At 47.1% G+C, this 23,150-nt stretch overlaps 2 protein-coding genes across 2 annotated transcripts; one reads left to right on the top strand and one right to left on the bottom strand.

The window, feature by feature from the left end:
• The first annotated feature begins 3,262 nt into the window (after nucleotides 1-3,262).
• LOC135974183 (UDP-glucuronosyltransferase 1A8-like) lies at nucleotides 3,263-17,506 on the top strand. Its single transcript, XM_065561139.1, has 2 exons — nucleotides 3,263-5,192; nucleotides 17,005-17,506. Exons 1-2 carry the CDS (start codon nucleotides 4,332-4,334, stop codon nucleotides 17,302-17,304), a joined length of 1,161 nt encoding a protein of 386 aa, XP_065417211.1. The 5' UTR covers nucleotides 3,263-4,331; the 3' UTR covers nucleotides 17,305-17,506.
• On the bottom strand, nucleotides 15,847-18,373 carry LOC135974184 (myb/SANT-like DNA-binding domain-containing protein 1). The gene is made up of 2 exons (XM_065561140.1): nucleotides 17,512-18,373; nucleotides 15,847-16,517 (listed from the first exon to the last, which is right to left on the bottom strand). Exons 1-2 carry the CDS (start codon nucleotides 18,086-18,088, stop codon nucleotides 16,042-16,044), a joined length of 1,053 nt encoding a protein of 350 aa, XP_065417212.1. The 5' UTR covers nucleotides 18,089-18,373; the 3' UTR covers nucleotides 15,847-16,041.
• Nucleotides 18,374-23,150: the final 4,777 nt, after the last annotated feature.

Raw genomic sequence — 23,150 nt, 5'->3', positions numbered from 1 at the left:
TATTGCCTCTTAGAGGTGCCCAGGGGGTGGTGTGCAATTATCCCAGGTCCTTGGGTGGGGGCTTGAGCTGGTTTTGTGTTGTATTATTGAAAAGGAACCCCTAGATAATGAACCCGGCCCTTGTTGCTGCTGGCTCCACCTGGCAGAAGGGTTACACCTAGAACTATGACAGGAAGTCTCACTAAAGCAGGACTAATCCAGTACATTGGAACTGTGGTCACCATAGGGAATGAGAATGTCCCAGTGTGCATGGGGCCATATGGCAGCATCCACAATTCCCAGCCATGTTCCCAGTAACTTGGGTGCTATAGGATAGCTGGCGAGATCTTCCATGAATGTACCATCACAAACATAGTTTGGCAGGGTAATCAGGGAAGAGAGCAACCCCATGCATAAGAATGGGTGAAAATCTGTTCAAACTTTTTTGTTGATGAAAAATTGGCATTTGAACTAAATGAAATTTGTGGTGTCTACTTTCCATGGAAAATATTAATTTTGTCAGAAAACCAAGTACTCAAAAAGAGAAATATTTCATCCAAAACACAAAATATGACAAGTTGGCTTTGTAGCCATAGTGCCTAATGGGAGTTGTAGTTGAGTTTCCTCATGTCCCCATTTTCCTCTATGAGTGGGGCTCTCCAGACAGACTACATCTCAAGATGCACTAGCTCCCTCTCCAAGAGGGAACCCTGATGCATTATGGGAGATGTCATCTGACCTGAGAGTCTGGCCTACAGAGGAGAATGGGGGCACCAAAATTAAAACTTCTATGGAGGTACTGAGGCAGTACTCCCTAATTGGAATATTTCTGTTTTGGGACAAAATACTTGAGTTTTAGATTTTTTTCATAGAAAAGTGTAAATTTTCCACAGAAACAAACTCCATTTTCTGACTGGACTACCCAAAAGTTCATAGAAATGTAGGGCTGGAAAAGACCTTGAGAAGTCATCTATACCATTCTCCCATGCAGAGGCAGGATCAATTATACCTAGACCATCCCTGACAGGTGTTTGTCTAACACATTCTTAAAAACCTCCAATGACAGAGATTCCACAACCTCCCTTGGAAGCCTATTTCAGAGTTTAATTATCCGTATAGATAGAAAGTTTTTTCTAATATATCTACCTGCAGATTAAGTCCATTACTTCTTGTCCTACCATCAATGGGCATGGAGAACAATTGATCACCATCCTCTTTATAACAGCCCTTAACATATTTGAAGACTGTTGTCTGGCCACCCCTCAGTCTTCTTTTCTCAAGACTAAAATACCAGTTTTCTTAACCTTTCACATAGATCTGCTTCTCTAAACCTTTTTATAATTTTTGTTGTTCTCCTCTGGACTTTCTCCAATTTGTCCACATCTTTCTTAAAGTGTGGTGCCCAAAACTAGACACAATTCTCCAGCAGAGGCCTCATCAATACTCGCCAACTATAGTGGGAGAATTACCTCCCATGTCTTATATACAACAGTCCTGTTAGTATAGCTGTAGTAGTCTTGGCCGAGGTTCAGCCCTCAGCGGGGCTGTGGGGTATCCCACCGCCTCGCTCTGGTCCGCCGTCAGTCCTGGTCCAGCGGTAGTGTGGGACAGCAAACACACGGTTAGGGGCTCAGGCCCTTAAGCAGGGGCTGCGCCAATAGGTCAGAAAAAAACCCAGGCCCTCAAGCAGGGGCTGAGTCAATGTTTGTAGCAGCCCAGTCCCTAGGTCAGGGCAGGGCAGCAATCAAATAGTCAGTCGGGACTCCAGGCCCTTAAGCAGGGGCTGAGTCAATGTTTGTAGCAGCCCAGGCTCTAGGTCAGGGCGGGGCAGCAATCAAATAGTCAGTTGGGACTCCAGGCCTTTAAGCAGGGGCTGAGTCAATGTTTGTAGCAGCCCAGTCCCTAGGTCACGGCGGGGCAGCAATCAAATAGTCAGTTGGGACTCCAGGCCCTTAAGCAGGGGCTGAGTCAATGTTTGTAGCAGCCCAGTCCCTAGGTCAGGGTGGGGCAGCAATCAAATAGTCAGTCGGGACCCCAGGCCCTTAAGCAGGGGCTGAGTCAAGGAGCAAGAGGTCCCAGCCTCTCTAGGCCAGGAGAAAGGGGGAGTCTGCCACCCAAGGAGTGGGTGGCAGGTGGGACACAGGCCCTCCCACTCCACTGCGTCCCAGCCCGGGGCCCTAGCAGCAGCAGAAACTCGCTGCTGTCAGTGGGGATCCTGGCCGCAACACACTGACATAGGCTCTGGCAGTGCTGCAGCCAGACTGGGGTCGGCTGCCCCCGGGCTACTTCCACACTCCCCCTCATAGGGTACCTGGGCCGTACTAGTGTCTTCAGTGCTCTCCACCAGCATCGGTTCCTCCAGGTAGGTAGCGAAGGGTATGCTCAGCTCCTCCTCGGGAGCAGGAAAGGGGCAGCCTTGGCTCCTCCTCGGGGTAACTGGAAAGGGGCAGGCTTGGCCAGTCCTCCTCAGGGTACCGGGCGAGGGGTAGGCTCGGCTGGCCTGGTGAGTCAGCAGGCCGGTCGCGGCCTGCTGCTGTCTCCCAAGCGGGAGCTTGGCCACAGACGTCTGCTCTCTCTGCCGGCTTGTTCTCCACTGAACTCTGCAGACGGGCTTTTATACTTCCGGGTCGGCGCCGTGACCTCTGAGGGGCGGGCGCTGGACCCGGTGGCCCCGCCCACGTTGGTGTTAGGGGAGGTTCGGCCCTCAGTGGGGTAACCCACCGCCTCCCTACAATACCCTTGAATGATATTAGTCTTTTTCACAACTGTATCACATTGTTGGTTCATATTCAATTTGAGATCCACTATGACCCCTAGATCTTTTTCAGCAGTACTACTGTCTAACCACTTATTTTCCATTTTATATTTGTGCATTTGATTTATCCTTCCTAAGTGTAGTACTTTGCATTTGACTTTATTGAATTTCATTTTGTTGATTGAAAGCCAATTCTCCAATTTGTCAAGGTCTTTTGAATTCTAATCCTGTTCCCCAAAATGGTCGCAACTTCTCCCAGCTTGGTGTCATCCACAAATTTTATAAGCAAACTCATCTTCTCCATTATTCAAGTCATTAAAGAAAATATTGAATAATACCAAACCCAGAACAGACCCTTAGAGGACACTGCTAGATACACTGTCCAAGTTTGACAGCAAACCATTGAAAATTACTCTTTGAGTACGGTTTTTCAACTAGTTCTGCACTTACCTTGTAGTAATTTAATTTATGTCACGTTTGTTTCCTTATGAGACTGTCATATGGGGCTGTGTCAAAAGCCTTACTAAAATCAAGATATATTACATCTATAGCTTGTCCCCTAACCACTAGGCCAGTAATCCCGTCAAAGAAGGAAATTAGTTTGTTTTGCATGATTTGTTCTTGACAATTCCATGTTGGCTATTACGTATCAGCCTATTATCCTTCAGGTGCTTAGAAACTAATTGTTTAATAATTTCTTCCAACAACTTTCTAGGTATCAAAGTAAAGCTGACTGATCTTTAATTTCCCAGGCCCTCTTTGTTCCCTGTTTTAAAGATAGGTACCATATCTCCAGTCCTGTAGAATCTCCACTGTCTCCCATGAGTTCTTGCAGATAATCCTAATGGTTCTGAGATAGCACAGAGCTGCTCAGGAGGAGAAGGCAGCAACTACTGGCTGTTCATAGCCTGTATAAGCAAAGCCCTCAGGAGATGTGGTTTTAAGGGGAACAGATTGGGAGCTTCACTTGGCACCCCATCCCTACCCTTGAAATGCCTACCTCCAGACCCTGTCCCCCTGCGGGGGTGATTCTCAGGTCACTCTAATTTCAGTTTTGATCAAACTTTCCAGAACCGCATAAGCTAGCAACATGTTAATTCATCTCTTGAAATGATTCAAAGCAAAAGCTATTTTAATTGTACATTTCATTAGTACTGGCCATGTATGAATAGTATCTTTAGCACACTTGAAGGTGGGTCCTGAAATGGTTTGCCTTGCTGAAAGTGGGGGTGTTTATGCTAAAATGTCTGAGAACCACTGCCTTAAACACTAGGAGCCAAATTCCTCCCTGGTTGAACTCCACTGAACTCTATCTATCTGTAAACACCACCATGGGCACTTTGATGCAAATACCAGAAATGTTTTCAAGCATATACTTCTGTGATCATTCATAAGATCAATTTGGCCCTCCCTCTAACAGCTTTAAAATCTCCTCTGGCCATCATTATCTGGAAACAAACTAGATCTAATAATCATTAACTAGATGACATGGAGAACTCAGCAGAAGCAAACAGTTATAAATCTTTGTGTTTGCTCCTGAAATTTGTTTTCTCCTCAAGAAGGAAGGTTTAGTCAGGTGTTGAGTTCCAACAGGAAGATGGTGACTGTCCTTCTCCTTCACTATCAGCATACTGCATGGATGCTTCTTCTGATGATCGCTGGCTTTTCAGAAGGTGGGAAGCTGGTGGTTCTTCCCATGGATGGAAGCCACTGGCTCAGCATGCGTCAAGTAGTGGAAAACCTCAGTCAGAGAGGACATAAAGTGGTGGTTGTTATACCTCAAGTAAGTTGGCAGTTGGGAATAACAAAGAACTATACAGTGAAAACATATCCAGTAACTTATACAAAGGAAGATCTAGATGTAAACTTACAGACATATATTGATGTTCACCTCGCGGGACAACCATTTCCATTTAATGTTCTATCAATATATAACTCTTCAGTAGCAGTTTTCAATCTGCTATTCAGTCACTGTAAGAGTTTATTTAATCACAAGGAACTGATGCAATATCTGAAACAAAGTGACTTTGACGCTCTCCTCACAGATCCCGTTTCTCTTTGTGGAGCACTAATTGCTAATTATTTTTCACTCCCATCTGTGTTCTTCATGCGAGGATTACCATGCAATTTACATTACAAAGCAAATCGATGTCCAGATCCTCTCTCTTACGTCCCAAGAATTTTTACAATGAACTCAGACTACATGACATTTTCCCAACGATTGAAAAATGTTTTAATTGACTCTGCAGAATTCTTCTATTGCAATGGTTGCTATGCACAGGGTCTAAGCTTTGCCTCTGAGGTTCTTCAAAGAGATGTGACACTGTTGGACCTTCTGAGTTCTACATCCATTTGGCTGATGAGATATGACTTTGTGTTTGAGTATCCCAGACCAGTGATGCCCAACATGGTCTTTATTGGAGGCATAAACTGCGGTGAGAGAAAAGCTCTGCATGAGGTATGGTGTTCTTTTTTACTCTTCACATCAAACATTGACAAATGCAGTGCTTTTAAGTGACATGAATGAAATGTGAGTAAATAGTATATGAACATTTGGTGGCACTGACTGCTTTGGGGGAATTATTTAACTATTCTTTGGCAGAATCTTTCCACCGATTGATATGGAATTCATACTTCTCTTGGCATGGGCACGTAACTTCCATTTAAATTGCTAAGATTTCTCCAAGCATATCAAGGAGAAAAAGGACACTGTCCTTCTGCAAGCTCTAAAACTGAACTATTGTCCTCAGTACAGTCCTGAAATATAGTTCTGGCTTCATTTGTATCATTTAAGGCTTAAAATTCTTCAGTTTAACAAAAGTTTTTAAAAAAATCTTAGAATCTCTTCTGGTTTTTATTCTGTTCTTAAACACCATAACATTGTTTTGGTCACATGCATGCATCATATATATATATGCTGGAGAGAAGAGTGAGCATTACTTTAAATAATAGTAGACACAAATATAGTCAATGACTCTTCAAAAGGCAGAAAAAACATTAAAATATCTTAGAGCAAGAACAAAGGAATAGGCAATAAAACAGGAAAGCTCCTGTTTTGGCAACTTGAGAAGGAAGAAACTCAAAATGCAATTAAGGAGCTGTTGGAGGAACCTAGGAAATTAATAACAGGTCCACACTGTTATTAATGTTTTTAATTCCTATATCAAGGCCTATGTTTGTAAAATAAAAGTCTGGCTAGAGATAGTAAGCATCTCTGTTGCTACTTCTTGCATACTCATGTCAATGAAGAAGTTTAAAAGAAAGACAAGGGCCAAATCCTCAGCTGGGATAAATCAGCATAGTGTCATTGACTTCAACTGAGCAATGCAGATTTACATCAGCTGAGAATTTGGCCCATACATTAAGATGCATGAATAGACAAATCTTAAAGTACAAGATATATTTTATATTTTGGAAATGATAACATACCACAGTTCTTGCGGAACAGCTTAGTGTTCAAAGCCAAATTGCAAAATTACTGCAAACACTTACAGTGAAGCTATAAGACACAGAAAGAAGAATAAAGATGACAAGTTTCAATTCCCTCCCATGCATCTTCATTTTGTGAACCATCATAACAGTTTTGTTTTGTTTTGAACTATAAAACTTGTTTTAAAGGATTTTGTCTCACTGTGTGAATTGTTATATTTTAAAAGCAAATTGGAAAACAAATTCTGTCACATGCAACCATAAAGTCTCCCAGCATGGGTCATGAGCTGGGTTTGAATGCTGGATCTTAGGTTCTTTCATACAGACCTCCACCACTTGAGCTACAGGAGCAAATATTCTCCTTTATGTGGACACGTCATTAAAGGACTTAGCTGCATAACCTACTGACAAAGTCATGTGCTAGAGATTAATAGAATGTTAGAGATCAGGAAACCTGGTTTCTCTTCCTAGCTTTAATGATAAGAGGTAGGATAGCCAAAGGACGTAGATTTGGCACATTCATTTTGCATGGTAATGTGGCTGAGTAGCTAAGACTTGGATCTACCGTACGAGAGACCTGGGTTTCTTTGCTAGAAGTGCTCTTGTGAAACCTCTTAGTTCTCTTATTTGTAAATGGTGTGTGTTTGTGTGTGCAGTGAGGTGCTAAGTAGGGTGACCAGACAGCAAATGTGAAAAATCGGGACACGGGGTGGGGGGTAATAGGAGCCTATATAAGAAAAAGACCCAAAAATCGGGACTGTCCCTATAAAATCGGGACATCTGGTCACCCTAGTTCTAAGTCTTGACTACCATCTAGGGCTAGGGTATGAAGCCTTGGTCAGTAAATAAGGCCTATGAAGTGCACAGAAATATGAACAGCAGTCAGAACAACAGAGAGCAGGATTCATGAATTCTGAGCTGTCTGCATAGTGCATCCCCATGCATTGAAGAGCTTCTTTCTGTCCCTGAAGAACATTGCCTGCTTTTGCAGTGAAGAACAGGCAGCCTATTCCCGCTGAAATGCAAAATGTTCCTCAAAATCCAGTATGTCCCCAGACAGCGCTTCCTAGCCACTGGATTAGCATAAGCATGGCCACATATGTGGGACATTCCAAAATCTCTCCCCATACCAGGGACACTGCAATAGCTCCCCCCATTCCCAGGGCCGGCGCAACCCATTAGGCAACCTAGGCGGTCGCCTCGGGCAATAACGGATCTTCGGCCGCCCCCAGTCGTTGTGGGTATTTTAGGGCCGGGACCTTCCGCCGCCTCTGTGGAGGGCAGCATTTCGGGGGAGGGACTTTCCGCCGCCTCTGTCGGGGGCGGCATTTCGGGGGCGGGACTTTCTGCCGCCTAGGGCAGCAAAAAAGCTGGCGGCGCTCCTGCCCATTCCACTATTTCCCCCTATTTAGAACCAGCATGAAGCCTCCTGTTCTCACACACCTGGTTTAAAGAGGCCACTAGATGTGCCTTTTTCGCTTGTACCTATTGCACTGCCTATTTTGTAAACCATGTGGTACAAATAGCTTTGCATGATCTTTTCATGTTTGGGTGATAATTTGGTTATAGATGTGATATATTGAAAACGGTGTTAAAATTACAGCCTCTTACTTTAATGTAAGGGGTTTCCTGGTCCTGCTTGCAGGCTAGGGGGCTCTGTAGGAAAGCATGTGATCTGGGTCTTCAACTGTTGGCCTGCAAAGAGCCAGCCTACAGCAAGGTGGGTGAGTTGCGCCTCTCTGCCTTAGGGAGCAGACTGCTTTGTCTCTCTGTTTTTGTTCTTGTGTATAAGAGTTCTGGATTCTAATAAATAAAGTAGTGTTATGTTGCAACCTTCCAGAAATATAAAAACACAAAATACTCTAACTATTCTGTGTGTGTGCCATGTAGGGTGACCAGATAGCGAGTGTGAAAAATCGTGACCGGGGGGGGGAGTGGGGGGCGTAATAGGCATCTATATAAGAAAAAGCCCAGAGTATTGGGATGTCTTTATAAAATCAGGACTCTGGTCACCCTAGTGTCATGAACATAACAATAGGATTATAATTTAATAATTGTTCATGAACTCCAGAGTTCTTCAAATATTGGTTCTTATGAGCCCAGCCCTAATACAAATAGAGGATTAAAAAATCCAGGGAGCTCCCTGAAATGATGCAGGGAGAAAACAGTTCTTCTAGTCTCATGTAAAACCTTCTGCAGATGCGTCATGGGCCTGGGGCTCCATGGACCTGGTATGGCTAGGCAGGGAGCAGACAGAGCTTGATGAGAGAACATAATTCTCCTTTAAATCTGCAGGGATATTCAGGTATATGATAATGCTGAAGGTATGCATTGTATACTGCTTCCCACTCTGTGCTGTGAATAGGGTGGCAATGCCATTCACCCAGAAGGCCTGCCCCCTCATGTGACCCCTTCCCCATTGTGCATACAAGTCACACTGATGTGGGGAGGATGGTACGCTCTTCAAAATGGCATCCCCAGTTCATGATACAGGAGAAACCCATGTCTAGTTTAATCTCAGCACTGGACAGGAGACAAATCTTAGAAAAGAAGGACTGTCCGGCTTAGAAATGAACAAATGACCTGCCTAGCTATGATACCCCTTCCTTGAGGTCTTTTGTAGCAACCATTGGTAAGAAGGTATGTGGGAGCTATGTTGCCAGGTTGTAGGCTGGCCTGAGGAATTGTATACAGAAACAGGCTCCAAGCAAAATGCACACAGAAATCATGTATATCTCTGGCCGCCTTCAAATCTGGAGGGCCATGACTCCTGTTAGATCTGTGGGGCCCAAGTAAGGTGATCTCACAGACAACAGCTCCAGAAATTGACAATCCTAGCATTTTTCAGCCCTTCCATTGTTTCCTGAGTATGGCACAATCCACTTCATTGTTAGCAATACATTAATGCTCTCTCTGTTCTTGAAATATGGGCCCAGATCCTCATCTGGGGTACAACAGTGTAACTCCATTGACTTTAGTGAAACTGCTAATTTACCAGCTGAGGATTATTATTCATTAATTTACATACAGTATGTTCTTTCTTTATTGCCTGGTTTGCAAAAGTAATATTATAAAACCCAAACGAAAGGTTTCACAGGTTCTGCTTTCAGCCAGTTTGCCGTAGTTCAAAGTTCTAAGTGCATTTTTGTCTAGGACATTTGAGTTTAGGACTCAGGATGACCAATATTCTGCATCTACATGGATTTTCCAGAGGTCATCTCACATTCATTAACTTACCTGATGATTAAAGATAAACTCTGGTGGAAGTTCATGAACTATTAAAAGTTCAGAAACAGATGAACCTCACTCAGCATGGAGTTATGCAAGCAATGAAACAAATTAATTCAGATATGGCAAAATTTGGCCCAGTTTGGCCCCTAAAACTCAATTGCTGAAAAGAGAGCACTACCTTCACCTTTGCATTGTGTCTTTACTTGTAGGTAAAGCTGGTGAGGTTTTTTTTCCCACATAAAAATGGGGTTTCATCAAACCCAATTTCTTTCCACAGGAAAATATCATTTGACTAAACTATACAATTTTTCAATGGGAAATTTTGAATTTGAAATTTTTGTTTTGATTTTGGAAACCAAAAAAATTTGAAATTTTTGTTTCCTCCTCCTCTCACTTCCCCACTGAATAAATAAAATAAATGATGTCCAGGATTTTTTTCTCTTTTTCAGTTTTTCCTCTTTTACTTTGTTTCCTTTTTCCACTCTAACTTTCCAAAACTTCCTCAACTTAGGAAAAGTTATTGATAAAAATGAAATTTTGTTACTCAGTAACTTTTCCAAAGCTGGAAACATTTTGAAGGGTTTAGTGTGGGAAAAAAGTAAGTGGGAAACTCCCATCTCCAATCCCCCAAAAAGCAAAACTAAATTAGACATCGGTTGTTCTATTGCATTGTCTGGGAAAAGACAGAAGGAAGGAAAAAGTTGTCAAAACAGTTTTGTTTTTTGAAAACTGAATCCAAATGAAAATTCCGATTCAAAATAAAATTTTCATTTAATTTTTTGAAATTTTCTGGAAAAAAAAGGAAAATTTAAAATGAAAATTTGTTTGAATTTTTTTACAGGAAAAACCCAAGCAGTTCTAATTGTAGGCATGCATCTATAACTTGGTGCCTTGTATCGCACATGAAAATTTGGCCCTCTGGGCTTACTCATAACAGTGTGCCGCCATCCATTATGTACTGTGAAAACCTAACAGCTAACTTTAAATGCTGCCATTAAACACATGTCTTAGTTTAAAAAAAAAAAATCCTTAGCAATTAAGGCCATGTTGCAAGAGCAGTACAAAATGGTGCAAATATGTGAAGCATATTGCCTGGAAAAAAGTTATCTGTCTAGTTATATAGTACAGTGATAGAGGAGCCATCTATCTGAGCATCTTACTTCCCTATATGAATATTTCCTTCCAATCCCTGCTGTGAAGGAGGGAAGTATTATTCCCAAATTACAGCTGGGGAACTAAGGCACAGAGAGAGTAAGTGACTTGCCCAACGTCACATATAGAATCCAAGAAAGAGCAGGGAACCGAACACTTGTCTTCTGGCCTACACTCTACTTTAGCCCTGTTTTGAATGTCACCGTCTGAGCCACTAGCACTATCAGCAGTGCTTAGCATTCTAGAGGGCACTTATCCAGATGGGAATGGTGGCCTAGATAAGACATCCTGTACCCAACCTGCAAGCAGCTGCAGGCAGGGGTGCTGGAACAATTTGTATAGTGGGGTGCTGAGAGCCATTGAACCAAACTGTAAACCCTGGATATGGTGGAAACCACTTCAAGCCAACAAAGGCCTCAGGGTTTGGCTCTCTAATCAAACGATTTGGCTAATACGTCCTTTCTATAATATTAAACACTCTTATCAGTAGCAAAGAATAATCTGGAGCATTTGAAAAAAATGATAAGAATTTCTGACTATAATTAGAAGGAATTCTAATAACTCTGCATAGTTCAGATTCCAGGTGGATTGTTTAGGTCAGGACTACACACCACGGCAAAACTTTTCCAAAGCCTGGGTAGCCAGAAGTGGCATTTGGGATGACTACGAAAGGTTTGTGGCCCCTTTGGGTACTCAGGGGATTTTCTAACAGGTGGACAGATCCTCCTCGGGGGTAAATTGTCATAGTTCCATGGGAGTTGCGCTATCTTACACCAGCTGAAGATCTGGCCCAGTGTTTAAGTCTCTATTCCCCTGAGTGCCATGGGTGCTGCACAGTCCCTCAGGGCAGGGCAGATTTAGGGTGTTAGATTCTCTTGTGGGCAGGGGTGAAAGTAAGTTAAAGGACTTACCGGTATGCCGGAGTCCTGGGTGGGGGCGTGACCTCAACCAGAAGAAGCGGGGCCTTTAAATCACCCCCAGAGCTACCAGCTGCAGAGGCGGCTGGGAGTCACGGGGCTCAGGGGCGATTAAAGGGCCCGGGGCTTTGGCCGCCGCTACTGCAGCGGAGCTCTGGGTCCTTTAAATCGCCGACGGAGCCCTGCCACCGCTATCCTGGGGCTCAGGCAGTGGGGCTCGGGGCTCCAGCGGTGGGGTGGCCCCGGGCCCTTTAAATCGCCGCCCGAGTCCTGCTGCCTGAGCCCCGGGGTAGCAGCGGCAGGGCTTCCCATGGGGATTTAAAGGGCCAGGGGCTCCTGCCGCTGTGGAGAGCTCTGCTCCAGCCCCAGGGAGCCCAGAGCCACGTGTCCCACTGCTCACTGCCCGGAGTGGAGCGGAGCTGAGTCCCTCCCTGCCTGCGCCCTGCCAGGAGGAGCAAACCTTCCAGGTGAGTGAGAGGTAGAGGGGAGGGAGCCCAGACGAGCCGGCGGGGAGGGAGCACTTAAAGTGACAGTGCACTCACTGTCTCTCAAACTTCCCTAACACACACACTCACACACACAGGCTCTCACACCCACATACATGTAACCCTTCTGCCCATCTAAGTTGGCAGCAACAAGGGCCGGGTTCTGTATCTAGGGGTTCCGTTTCAATAACGCAATGCAAAACCGGCTCGAGCCCCCACCCAGTGACCTGGGACAATTACATACCACCCCCTGGGCGCCTCTAAGAGGCAATACTTCCCCTCTCGCAAGCACGGAGTCTGAGTGTAACAGAAAATGTTTAGGTTTCAGAGTAGCAGCCGTGTTAGTCTGTATCCGCAAAAAGAACAGGAGTACTTGTGGCACCTTAGAGACTAATAAATTTGTTAGTCTCTAAGGTGCCACAAGTACTCCTGTTCTTTTTGAGAAAATGTTTAATAACATGAGGTAAACGACATCAGCATTAAATTGGAAAAACACCACAAACAGGCTTCATGAGCAAAAAACCCACCCCAGCAAATTGGGCTGTGTCCTTTCCCTTTGGTTCTTGAAACCAGCAACCCAAGAATCACCAAAGTCCCAAAAGTCAAACAACCCCAAAGTCTCTTGGGTCCAGCAACCCAAGGATCACCAAAGTCCCGAAAGTCCAACAACCCCCCAAAGTCTCTGTCCCTGGTCAGTGCAGCCCCAGAGTTCAAGCGGGGGGGGCACGCAGGGTGTTAAGGGGCACCTTACGTGATCCAAGGCCGACCGGCTGCCTCTCCGTTGGGTTCCGCTGCAGCCTTCTCCACGAGCCGCTCCACTCCACCAGCTGTCCCGTGAGCCGCTCCCGCCGTCCACGAACTGCTCTGGCAGCTGCTCCGCTCTGCTCACCGACCTGTGAGCCACTCAGCTCTGCTCCACTTCAGCCGTTCCTTGGGCTGCTCCCACAAGGCTCCGCTCTGCTCTGCTAGCTGCTCCTCCAGCCGCTCCGCTCTGCTCACCAACCTGTGAGTCGCTCAGCTCCTCTCCAACCATCCCTGTGAGGCTCCACTCTGCTAGCTGCTCCGCCAGCCGCTTAGCAATATAGCTTCAGGGTCCCCCACTAGTTAACACAGTCTCAGTGATTTCAGCTCTTAATAACTTTAGCTCTTTTGTGATTTCAGCTCTTAGCAATTTCAGCTCATACCAGTGCTAGTGCACCATTGGCCCAAAGTGAAGTCAGCTCAGCAGTCTGTAACTAGACTCGTAATGGAATCAAAGTTAGCTCTGACATTCAACAGTGGAGAGAAAGAAGGTAGTGCAATTGGTGTTTCAAACCCTCAAAGAGGGCCTATACCATCAGGTACAAATACCTATCCACATCCTCTCTCTATTCACTGGGTTTTGTAACCCATGCCCCTTGTCAAGCAAGTGCTACTTAGGTAATGGTGAAGGACTCACTCAGTCCTTCTGTCATACAACAGTTCCACTGGCCTTGATTCACAGAATCAGGGTAACAAAACTTTATTCTTCCTGCCCCAATAATAGAGAAACTGGGGATCCCACACCAGCCAAAGTAACCACTTTCAGTTGCTGTTGTTTCATGCCAGGCGGGTGGGTGTGCCTATGCAAACCAGATCAGCCCTTGGAGTTCTTTTCCACACTCGCCATAATTCACCACCAGATGTCAGGGTAGAGCTCATCCTGACTCTGCTTACATACACTCTGTGGCCATGTCTACACTACGAGAGTAGTTCGATTTTACTTAAATCGAATTTTTGGAATCGATATTGCAAAGTCGAACGTGTGTGTCCACACTAAGGACAGTAATTCGACTTTGTGAGTCCACACTAACGGGGAAAGCGTCGACATTCGAAGCGGTGCACTGTGGTCAGCTATCCCACAGTTCCCGCAGTCCCCGCTGCCCATTGGAATTCTGGGTGTAGCCGCAAAAGCCTTCTGGGTAAAAAAAATGTGTCAAAGGTGCTTTTGGGTAACTGTCGTCATCCGTCCATCACTCCCGCCCTCCCTCCCTGAAAGCGCCGGCGGGAAATCAGTTCGCGCACTTTTCTAGTCAGTGACAGCGCGGACGCCACAGCACTGCGAGCATGGAGCACGCTGCGACCATCGCTGCAGTTGTGGCCGCTCTCAACGCCTCGCAGCTTATCATACACCTTTCCCTGAGGCAGATGCAGATAAGTCAGTCGAGGAGGCTACGGCACCGCGGTGAGGGCCTGAAGTCTGAGAGTAGCACAGACCTCTCAGAAAGCACGGGACCCAGCGCCGAGGACATCACGGTGGCAATGGGTCATGTTGATGCCGTGGAACGGCGATTCTGGGCACGGGAAACAAGCACTGAGTGGTGGGACCGCATAGTGCTGCAGGTCTGGGATGAATCCCAGTGGCTGCGAAACTTTCGCATGCGGAAGGGAACTTTCCTGGAACTTTGTGAGTTGCTGTCCCCTGCCCTGAAGCGCAATGACACCCGGATGCGAGCAGCCCTGACTGTCCAGAAGCGAGTGGCGATAGCCCTCTGGAAGCTTGCAACGCCAGACAGCTACCGGTCAGTCGCGAACCAGTTTGGGGTGGGCAAATCTACCGTGGGGGTTGTTGTGATGCAAGTAGCCAAGGCAATCGTTGATGTACTGCTGCCAAAGACAGTGACCCTGCGAAACGTGGAGGCGATCATAGATGGCTTCGCAGCGATGGGATTCCCAAACTGCGGTGGGGCCATAGATGGAACTCACATCCCTATCCTGGCACCGGACCACCAGGCCAGCCAGTACATTAACAGAAAGGGCTACTTTTCCATGGTGCTGCAAGCACTGGTGGACCACAGGGGACGTTTTACTAACATCTACGTCGGATGGCCGGGCAAGGTTCATGACGCTTGTGTTTTCAGGAACTCTGGTCTGTTTAGACGGCTGCAGCAAGGTATTTACTTTCCGGACCACAAAATAACTGTTGGGGATGTGGAGATGCCTATAGTCATCCTCGGGGACCCAGCCTACCCGCTAATGCCCTGGCTCATGAAGCTCTATACTGGCGCCCTGGACAGTGAAAAAGAACTCTTCAACTACCGGCTGAGCAAGTGCAGAATGGTGGTGGAGTGTGCTTTTGGCCGTCTCAAGGGGAGATGGAGAAGCTTACTGACTCGCTGTGATCTCAGCGAAACCAATATCCCCATTGTTATAGCAGCTTGCTGTGTGCTCCACAATCTCTGTGAGAGCAAGGGGGAGACCTTTATGGCGGGGTGGGAGGTTGAGGCAAATAGCCTGGCTTCTGATTACGCACAGCCAGACAGCCGGGCGATTAGAAGAGACCAGCGGGACGCGCTGTGCATCCAGGAGGCTTTGAAAGCTAGGTTCCTGAGTGAGCAGGGTAACCTGTGACTTTTAAGTTTGTGTACAGAGAAGCTGAACCTGCACCCGTGTCTTTACCCAGTTAATGTTGACTATCCTCTCCAGTTACATACCCCCTTCACCCCCTTCCAACACACGTTTCAAAATACAATCAGTTCTACTTTGTTAATGAACACCGTTTTCTTTACTACTGTTTTCGCGGGAATGTTTTAAAACTGGGACGCAGACTGTGTTGGGGAGGGGTGTAGTGTACTGACGCAAATGAAGCTTCTAAACTCAAGGATTGACAGGCTCCGCTGTGGTGGGCTGCTTGTTTCAACGGAGCCTGTCACCCCTCCTGATCGGGACTGTGTGTATGGGGGGGCTATGTGACTTTGTGGCAGGGGGAGGACGGTTACAGATCTCCTGCTGCGTGGCTCTGTGATCCTGCATAAGGTCCGCCGCTTACGATCTGTAACTGCCCTCACAGAGCAACCCACCCCCCACCACATAACACGAAAACCACCTCCCAGACTGACCAGGGTAACTAGTAACTGCACTGTGTATGTGCCCTGCTGCTGTACCTGCCCCCGCCTATGTACCCTGCCAAAGGTGACTGTCCTGTCCAATTACCAACCCCCTTTCCCCTCCTCCTCCAAAAGAACATGATGGAAACAGTAGTTAACAAAAACGTATTTTTTATTATCAACTACACATGGAACTGGGAGGTGAAACTTGGACGGGGGCTTGTGTCAGGCGGGAAGGAAAAAACTTTTCAAATTTTGGGGAATGAGAGCCTTCTGCTACTAGTGCTCTCTGCAGGGGTGGAGTGAGAGTTACCACGGACTCTGCCGCCCCTCCTTCTTTGGACTTTGGGTGAGGTGGGTATGGGACTTGGTGGCGGGGGAGGGCGGTTAGAGATAGACTGCAGCGGGGCTCTGTCCTCCTGCCTCCGTTCCTGCAGAACATCCACAAGGCACCGGAGCGTGTCCGTTTGCTCCCTCAGTAGTCCAAGCAGCGTTTGAGTCGCCTGCTGGTCTTCCTGCCGCCACCTCTCCTCCCGATCCATGTTTGCTTGGTGCATTTGGGACAAGTTCTCCCGCCACTGGGTCTGCTGTGCTGCCTGGGCTCGGGAGCAGGCCATAAGCTCCGAGAACATGTCCTCCCATGTCCTCTTCTTCCTACGCCTAATCTGCGCTAGCCTCTGGGAGTGTGATGCCAGGCTAGGTTGTGAGACAGTCGCAGATGTGGCTGTGGGAATGGGAAAAAGGGAGTGAATTCCTCAGAAAGATAAATGTAGTTGTGAACAAAGAACATAGTCTTTCTCTGTGAACAAGACCATGCACAGCACCTATCACATGCGCACTCAGCACAAGGTCGAATTCTCGGCCTTCGCATTCAGTGCCTGGGGTCTTGCACAGCACATTTGAGAAGCGGGGCAGCACAACGGAATTTCTGTTGCAGGCAGACATTGTAAGCCGTAGACTTGTGGCAGCTTAAAACTTTAATATTAGCACTGGCCTCATTTCACATTGAAAGCAATGTCAGTCCCTGCTGCCAGCAATCCGGCAAGCAGGAACTCTGCCCCTGTCCCACCCCCTCGCGGCTGTCCCCGGGAACGATCCCTGTAGGCTGCCCCTCTCCCGCCTCCACCGCGTGGCTGCAAACCAGTGGTTACAGTTCTGTAAAGGAACGGGCAAGCAGTCCCAACACTAACATTCCCCTACCTAATTCAAAGCAGGTCACCATGAGCGACATCACCCTGATGAGGATCTCTGACAGTGAGAAAGAGAGAATGCTCCGGGAAAGCCTCCAAAGACCAGGTCCGTATGCCGCCCTGCTGTGCAGAGCAATGATTCCCGAGTACTTGATTGTCTCGTGGCGCGGCAACGTGTCGTACTACGGAGGACCCAATAAGGCCGCTCTCCCCAGGAACCTCATGCAACGGCTTTCCAATTACCTCCAGGAGAGCTTCATCGAGATGTCCCAGGAGGATTTCTGCTCTATCCCCGGACATATAGACCGCATTTTAGTGTAGCTGCAGTAGCAGGGACTAAACAGTAGAGCGGCTTGGGCAGGACAATCATGCAAAACCGGACATTGCTAGATTTTTTTTCAAAACTTGCACTGCCCATGACTGAACCATTAAGCGCCTAGGGCAAAGTAATCATGAACAACCCATTCTTTTAATTGTTAATATTCCTGTTCTGTTAAAAATAAATGTTTAGATGTTTACAACACTTACTGGCTGATCCTTCCCCAGATTCTGTGTCCGGGGTAACGGCTGGGGACGGTTGGTAGGGGATCTCTGTAAGGGTGATGAAGAGATCCTGGCTGTTGGGGAAATCAGCGTTGTGAGCGCTGCGGACTGCCTCGTCCTCCTCATCTCCTTCCTCATCTTCCCCGTCCCCTAACATGTCCGAGGAACCGGCCGTGGACAATATCCCATCCTCAGAGTCCACGGTCAGTGGTGGGGTAGTGGTGGCGGCCGCACCGAGGATGGAATGCAGTGCCTCGTAGAAACGGGATGTCTGGGGATGGGATCCGGAGCGTCCGTTTGCCTCTTTGGTCTTCTGGTAGCCTTGTCTCAGCTCCTTGATTTTCACGCGGCACTGCGTTGCATCCCGGCTGTATCCTCTCTCTGACATGTCTTTAGAGATCTTCTCATAGATCTTTGCATTCCGTTTCTTGGAGCGCAGCTCGGAAAGCACGGACTCATCGCCCCACACAGCGATGAGATCCAAGATTTCCCGATCAGTCCATGCTGGGGCCCTCTTTCTATTCTGAGATTGCACGGCCATCACTGCTGGAGAGCGCTGCATCGTTGCCAGTGCTGCTGAGCTCGCCACGATGTCCAGACAGGAAATGAGATTCAAACTGGCCAGACAGGAAAAGGAATTCAAATTCAAATTTTCCCGGGGCTTTTCCTGTGTGGCTGGTCAGAGCATCCGAGCTCGTACTGCTGTCCAGAGCGTCAACAGAGTGGTGCACTGTGGGATAGCTCCCGGAGCTATTACCGTCGATTTCCATCCACACCTAGCCTAATTCGACATGGACATGTCGAATTTAGCGCTACTCCCCTCGTCGGGGAGGAGTACAGAAGTCGAATTAAAGAGACCTCTATGTCGAACTAAATAGCATAGCAGTGTGGACGGGTGCAGGGTTAATTCGATGTAACGGCGCTAACTTCGACATAAACGCCTAGTGTAGACCAGGCCTGTCTCTCACAGTCCCCCTACAGATTGTGTGTCTCTCTCACACACACACAGAGTCTCACGCTCCCCAACACACACACTGTCTCTCACACAATTGCCCAACACACAGTCACACACACACAGTCTCTCTCACACACAGACAGGCTCTCACATCCACATACACTCTGCCTCTCATAGTCTCCCAACACAGATTGTCACACACACACATAGTCTCACACTCCCCAACACAAACTCTGTTACACAATCCCCCAACACACAGTCTCTCTCACACAAACACACACACTGGCTCTCTCACACATACACACACTCTGTCACGCGTGCACACGCACACACACACACACGTATTATTATTGTTGTTATTACTGCTTAGTACTTCCTGTCAAAATGCTCGTGGTGAGTCAGGAGTGGCTAGGGGCTGCAGGAGGGCCGTGGGCTCTGGCAAGATGCAGCCCCCATATGACAGCACGTAGCCTGCCTTGAACTGCAAGCCAAGCGCCAGGCACCACAAGCCACCACAGCAGCACAGAAGTGTGGCAATACACCATATACCATGCCATCCTTACTTCTGCGGACAGTGGCCTAGGAATTTGCTAGTTGTAGCAGTTACTCATTGTGATGTTATCTGATTAAAACATGACCAGGCAGATCACTGTTGCAACCGCTGTTATATATTTGCAACAAATCTTGAGAAAACGTGGCATGTACGATGTCTATGGAAAGGTTATGATTTGCTGAATATGTTCATACTATTTGTATGAATGTATCATTTTTGTATTTGAAGTTATGAGTATTGGCTCTATGTCTGTATTTCAAATGTTTGCTCCTGGGGTAACACCCACAAAGTAGTTAGCCAGCACATCTTGAAGGGACTAGTCAAAGTAAGTGGCTCATCAATGGACTATGGGAGACGCCCATCTACATTGAATGGACTTTCCTGTGGACATTCCATATGAAGTATACGTAATGGCCTGGAGGTGATGGGGTGGGGCAGAGCCCGTAGAAGCCAGGGGTGATGGTGGGAGGGGGAGGGAGGCGCCAAAATACAAGTTCGCCCAGGGCACCATTTTCACTAAGGCTGGCCCTGAAACAGTCCCAGTGGCATAGTGACAGCAGGATTTATAGACTGTTATATCAGGACAGTGGCCATGTCTTACTGCCGGTCTATAAAATGCCTAGCACAGTGGTGTGCTTTAATAAGACGTGTAAATGGCAGTGATTCAGTAGGCTTGTTTTTAGAAAGAGAGATCACTAACATCAAGTACAATTAGCATAAAACAAGGAATGACAATTCCTGGCAGCTGCTAATCGAATGTGTGTGAATGAGGAGTACAGTAACTCCTCACATAATGTCCTCCCAGTTAACATTATTTAGTTATGTCACTGATCTAGTAGAGAACATGCTCATTTAAAGTTGTGCAATGCTCCCTTCTAACTTTGTTTGGCAGCCGCCTGCTTTGTCCACTGCTTACAGGAAGAGCAGCCCGTTGCAGCTAGCTGGTGGGGGCTTGGAACCAGGGTGGGCTGGCAGCCCCCCTACGTTCCCTGTGCAGCAGCCGCCCAGCAGGCTATCAAGTGCCAGGCAGTTCAGGTGTCCCTCCGCCCCACTGCCATGTGCTGCTCCTGCCCTCTGCCTTGGAGCTGCTCCCAGGAGACTCCTGCTTGCTGTGTGTGTGTGGGGGGGGAAGTGGGGTGCTGATGTCAGGGTGTCCTCCTCCCCCCATCATGTACCCCATCTCCACAGAGCACGGGGGATGACATGGTAGGGCTCAGGACGGAGGGAGCTTGCTGGCAGCAGCTGCTTTTGCAACTCGCTGATCTACTTAAAAAGTCAGTGTACTTACAGTGGGGTCAGCGTTCTTAAAGGGCTAATGTGTGTGTCTCGTTCTCTCTGTCTCACACACACTGTGTGTCTCTGTCTCTCTCACACACTCACACGGTGTGTGTCTCTGTCTCTCACACTCAAACAGTGTGTGTGTGTCTCACACACACACACACACACACATGTTGTGTGTCTCTGTCTCACACACACATGGACCCCCCTGCACTTTGGAAAGTGGAGGGAGTGGTGCACTCTAGTGGGATAGCGTGGGGTCATCATCACGGTCATTTTACACAGGGAATTGTTTGCAGCCACTGCCGTGCGTCTATTGTGTCTACTATCTCCATTCGTGCTGCCTTGTAGAGTGTGAGGCTACATTAACAACATGTTAACCCTTAAGGGCTCAGCCAAGTACTAGTTCATCATTTAGCAGTAAGGCATTCCCTGGGAAATATCCCACCCTCTGACTCCTCCACCTCAACCAGGCTTCACAATTATTCATTGCTGTGTACAGTATTAAATTGTTTGTTTAAAACTTATACTGTGTGTGTGTGTATATATATTTATATAAAATGTCTTTTGTCTGGTGAAAAAAATTTCCCTGGAACCTAGCCCCCTATTTACATTAACTCTTATGGAGAAATTGGATTCATTTAACATGTTTTCACTTAAAGTAACATTTTTCAGGAATATAACTACAACGTTTAAGCGAGGAATTACTGTAACTCTATTGAAGTGAGAGGGGTAACTGTGGTAAGTTTCTATTTTTTTTCTTAGGATTGGTCTACACTAGCAACTTATGTTGGTGTCACTATGTCGCTCAGGGGTGTGGAAAACCCACAGCCCTGAGCTACGCAGCTGTACTGATCTAACTCCCGGTGCAGACAGCGCTGTGTCGATAGGAGAGCTTCTCCTGTCCACACAGCTACTGCCTCTCAGGGAAGTGGATTAACTACACTGATGGGAGAAGCTCTCCTCTCAGTGTAGGTGGCGTCTTCACTGACTGCATCGGTGCAGCTGTGCCACTGCAGCGCTGTAAGTGCAGACAAGCCCTTCCATTCCTCCAAGCTGAACCATTTTATCTTCACTTCTCGGTACTTCTGCTGATTCTGGTTTTATCTTCAGATATCATATAGTGGCTTAAATAGGACTAACTCACATGCTTATGTGCTTTGCCTGACCAGGGCCAAATATCACATACTCTTGCAGACTCACCAAGTGTCCTGTATCTTGTGTTACCTCCTGCATTCCCCTAGCCCAGGATGAATATCACAGACTCAGCCTGGCTGTAGGAAGGGCCTGCAATTACCAGTCATGGTCATCAGATGCCGCTATGGCTGTTATGGACCAGGATGTAGGAAGTCTGGCCTAGTAGTCAGAGCAGGAGTCAAGTCTATTGGGCACAGCAGGTGTCCAGGCTCGGGAACGAAGCCAAGCACCAGAGTCAACTGCCAGTTACCAGAGCCTGGGGCCAAGCCAGAGTCAGAACTAGAAATCAAAGCTGAGGATCAGAGCCGAGGTCAGATATCAAACGCCAGAGCCAGGGTCAAGCTGGAGTCAGGGTTGGAAGTCAGAGCTGGGGGCAGAGCCAGGACTGGTCCCTGAGGATGGGAGGCGAGGTGTACGGGCAGGAGGAGAGGCAAGGATCAAGCATGATGGGAAGAGGAGCAAAGGCAGGAGCCGAGTGGGAACCAGTAACAGGGCAGGGTGCGGGAGGCAGACACAACAGGAAACCGCCTTGTTGCTCAGACAAACTTCCTGTTCCTCCTCCTGGCTCAAATAGTGTAGTTGGACCAATCGGTGGAGCTGGGCGACCCTCCAATCAGAGCTCCCGTGGGTGGTGCCTTGTCTCAGATTATAGCCCTAGTAGCTTCTCAGCCCACTCAGTTTCAGTGGCCATTGGATGGTGGCCAGGATGTGGCAGCTCTCTAGGAACTCTCAAGCATTGGTTCAAGACTTGCAACATCATAATGGTTTAGCAGGCAGTTGAGTAGTCTCTGTCTCTCTGCCCTCCTTGCTGAACCTGAGCAGGGGGCAACAAATGGAGGTGACGGGGACAGAAGGTGAAGCAGGCCCTGTACTAGCTCTGTGCTTCCTCACTCGTCCACAGCTTCAGCTGCCCCCATCTTCCTCTGGAACACCACCACAAACCCAGCTGTCCCCAGCTTTTTCTCCTAGATTTTATTCCTCTAGCTTCATTCTAAAGACACAGCCACAAACCTGTTTCATCCCCCATAGTCCTCAGCTACCTCATCTTGCACTCAGACATCCATAAACCCAGCTGCACCTATCTCCTCCATAAACACACTTCATCACCCACCCTCCAACTTCTACCCCTGCAGTTGCTTGGAGCGGGGTATATTGACCTGCAGTTGAAGTTTGCAGTCATATAAACATTATTTGCAAATACATATGTTATTTAATGAGCTATTCTTCATATTTGTAAAACTTTGCATGATTAGCATTCCCATTAAAAGACTGCAGTGCTCTAATCTCAATTTTTCATTATGTTCTTTCTATCACCACTCACGCTTTTCCAAAGTTTAGCACTTTTGCCCCTTTGTTCTGGTACAGATAGCTACCCATCTCCACCAACTCCATAAATAAATATACCTCTTTTTGTCAGAAGACCACAAAGAACCAGATTGTAACCAGATGGTTAAATTATAAGAGATAAATAACAGATAAATATCAGAAGTTCCTGATAACTGTTTGCTGTCTGAAGCCATCTCTCTTTCACTAGTACAAATGCCAGCTCTGTGCATTGAAAATCATAACTAACAGCAGGAAAAATACATCAGAGTAGGAAGATCAAATGGATTTTGTCAATTCCTCTCACTGCTCTTGTAA

This window comes from Chrysemys picta, chromosome 11, assembly GCF_011386835.1.
Source record: "Chrysemys picta bellii isolate R12L10 chromosome 11, ASM1138683v2, whole genome shotgun sequence".
Taxonomy (NCBI): domain Eukaryota; kingdom Metazoa; phylum Chordata; order Testudines; family Emydidae; genus Chrysemys; species Chrysemys picta.
The sequence above is the reverse complement of the archived record's forward strand: the minus strand, read 5'-3'. Positions and strand labels throughout refer to the sequence as shown.

What these genes read in the sequence shown, in the direction of transcription:
- LOC135974183 (XM_065561139.1), top strand. Translation starts at nt 4,332, where the DNA reads ATGGTGACTGTCCTTCTCCTTCACTATCAGCATACTGCATGGATGCTT. An exon ending in AGAGAAAAGCTCTGCATGAG is followed by an intron (nt 5,193 to 17,004) that starts GTATGGTGTTCT and finishes CCTAATTCAAAG; the next exon opens with CAGGTCACCATGAGCGACAT.
- LOC135974184 (XM_065561140.1), bottom strand. Translation starts at nt 18,088, where the DNA reads ATGCAGCGCTCTCCAGCAGTGATGGCCGTGCAATCTCAGAATAGAAAG. An exon ending in ATCTGGGGAAGGATCAGCCA is followed by an intron (nt 16,518 to 17,511) that starts GTAAGTGTTGTA and finishes CCATTCCCACAG; the next exon opens with CCACATCTGCGACTGTCTCA.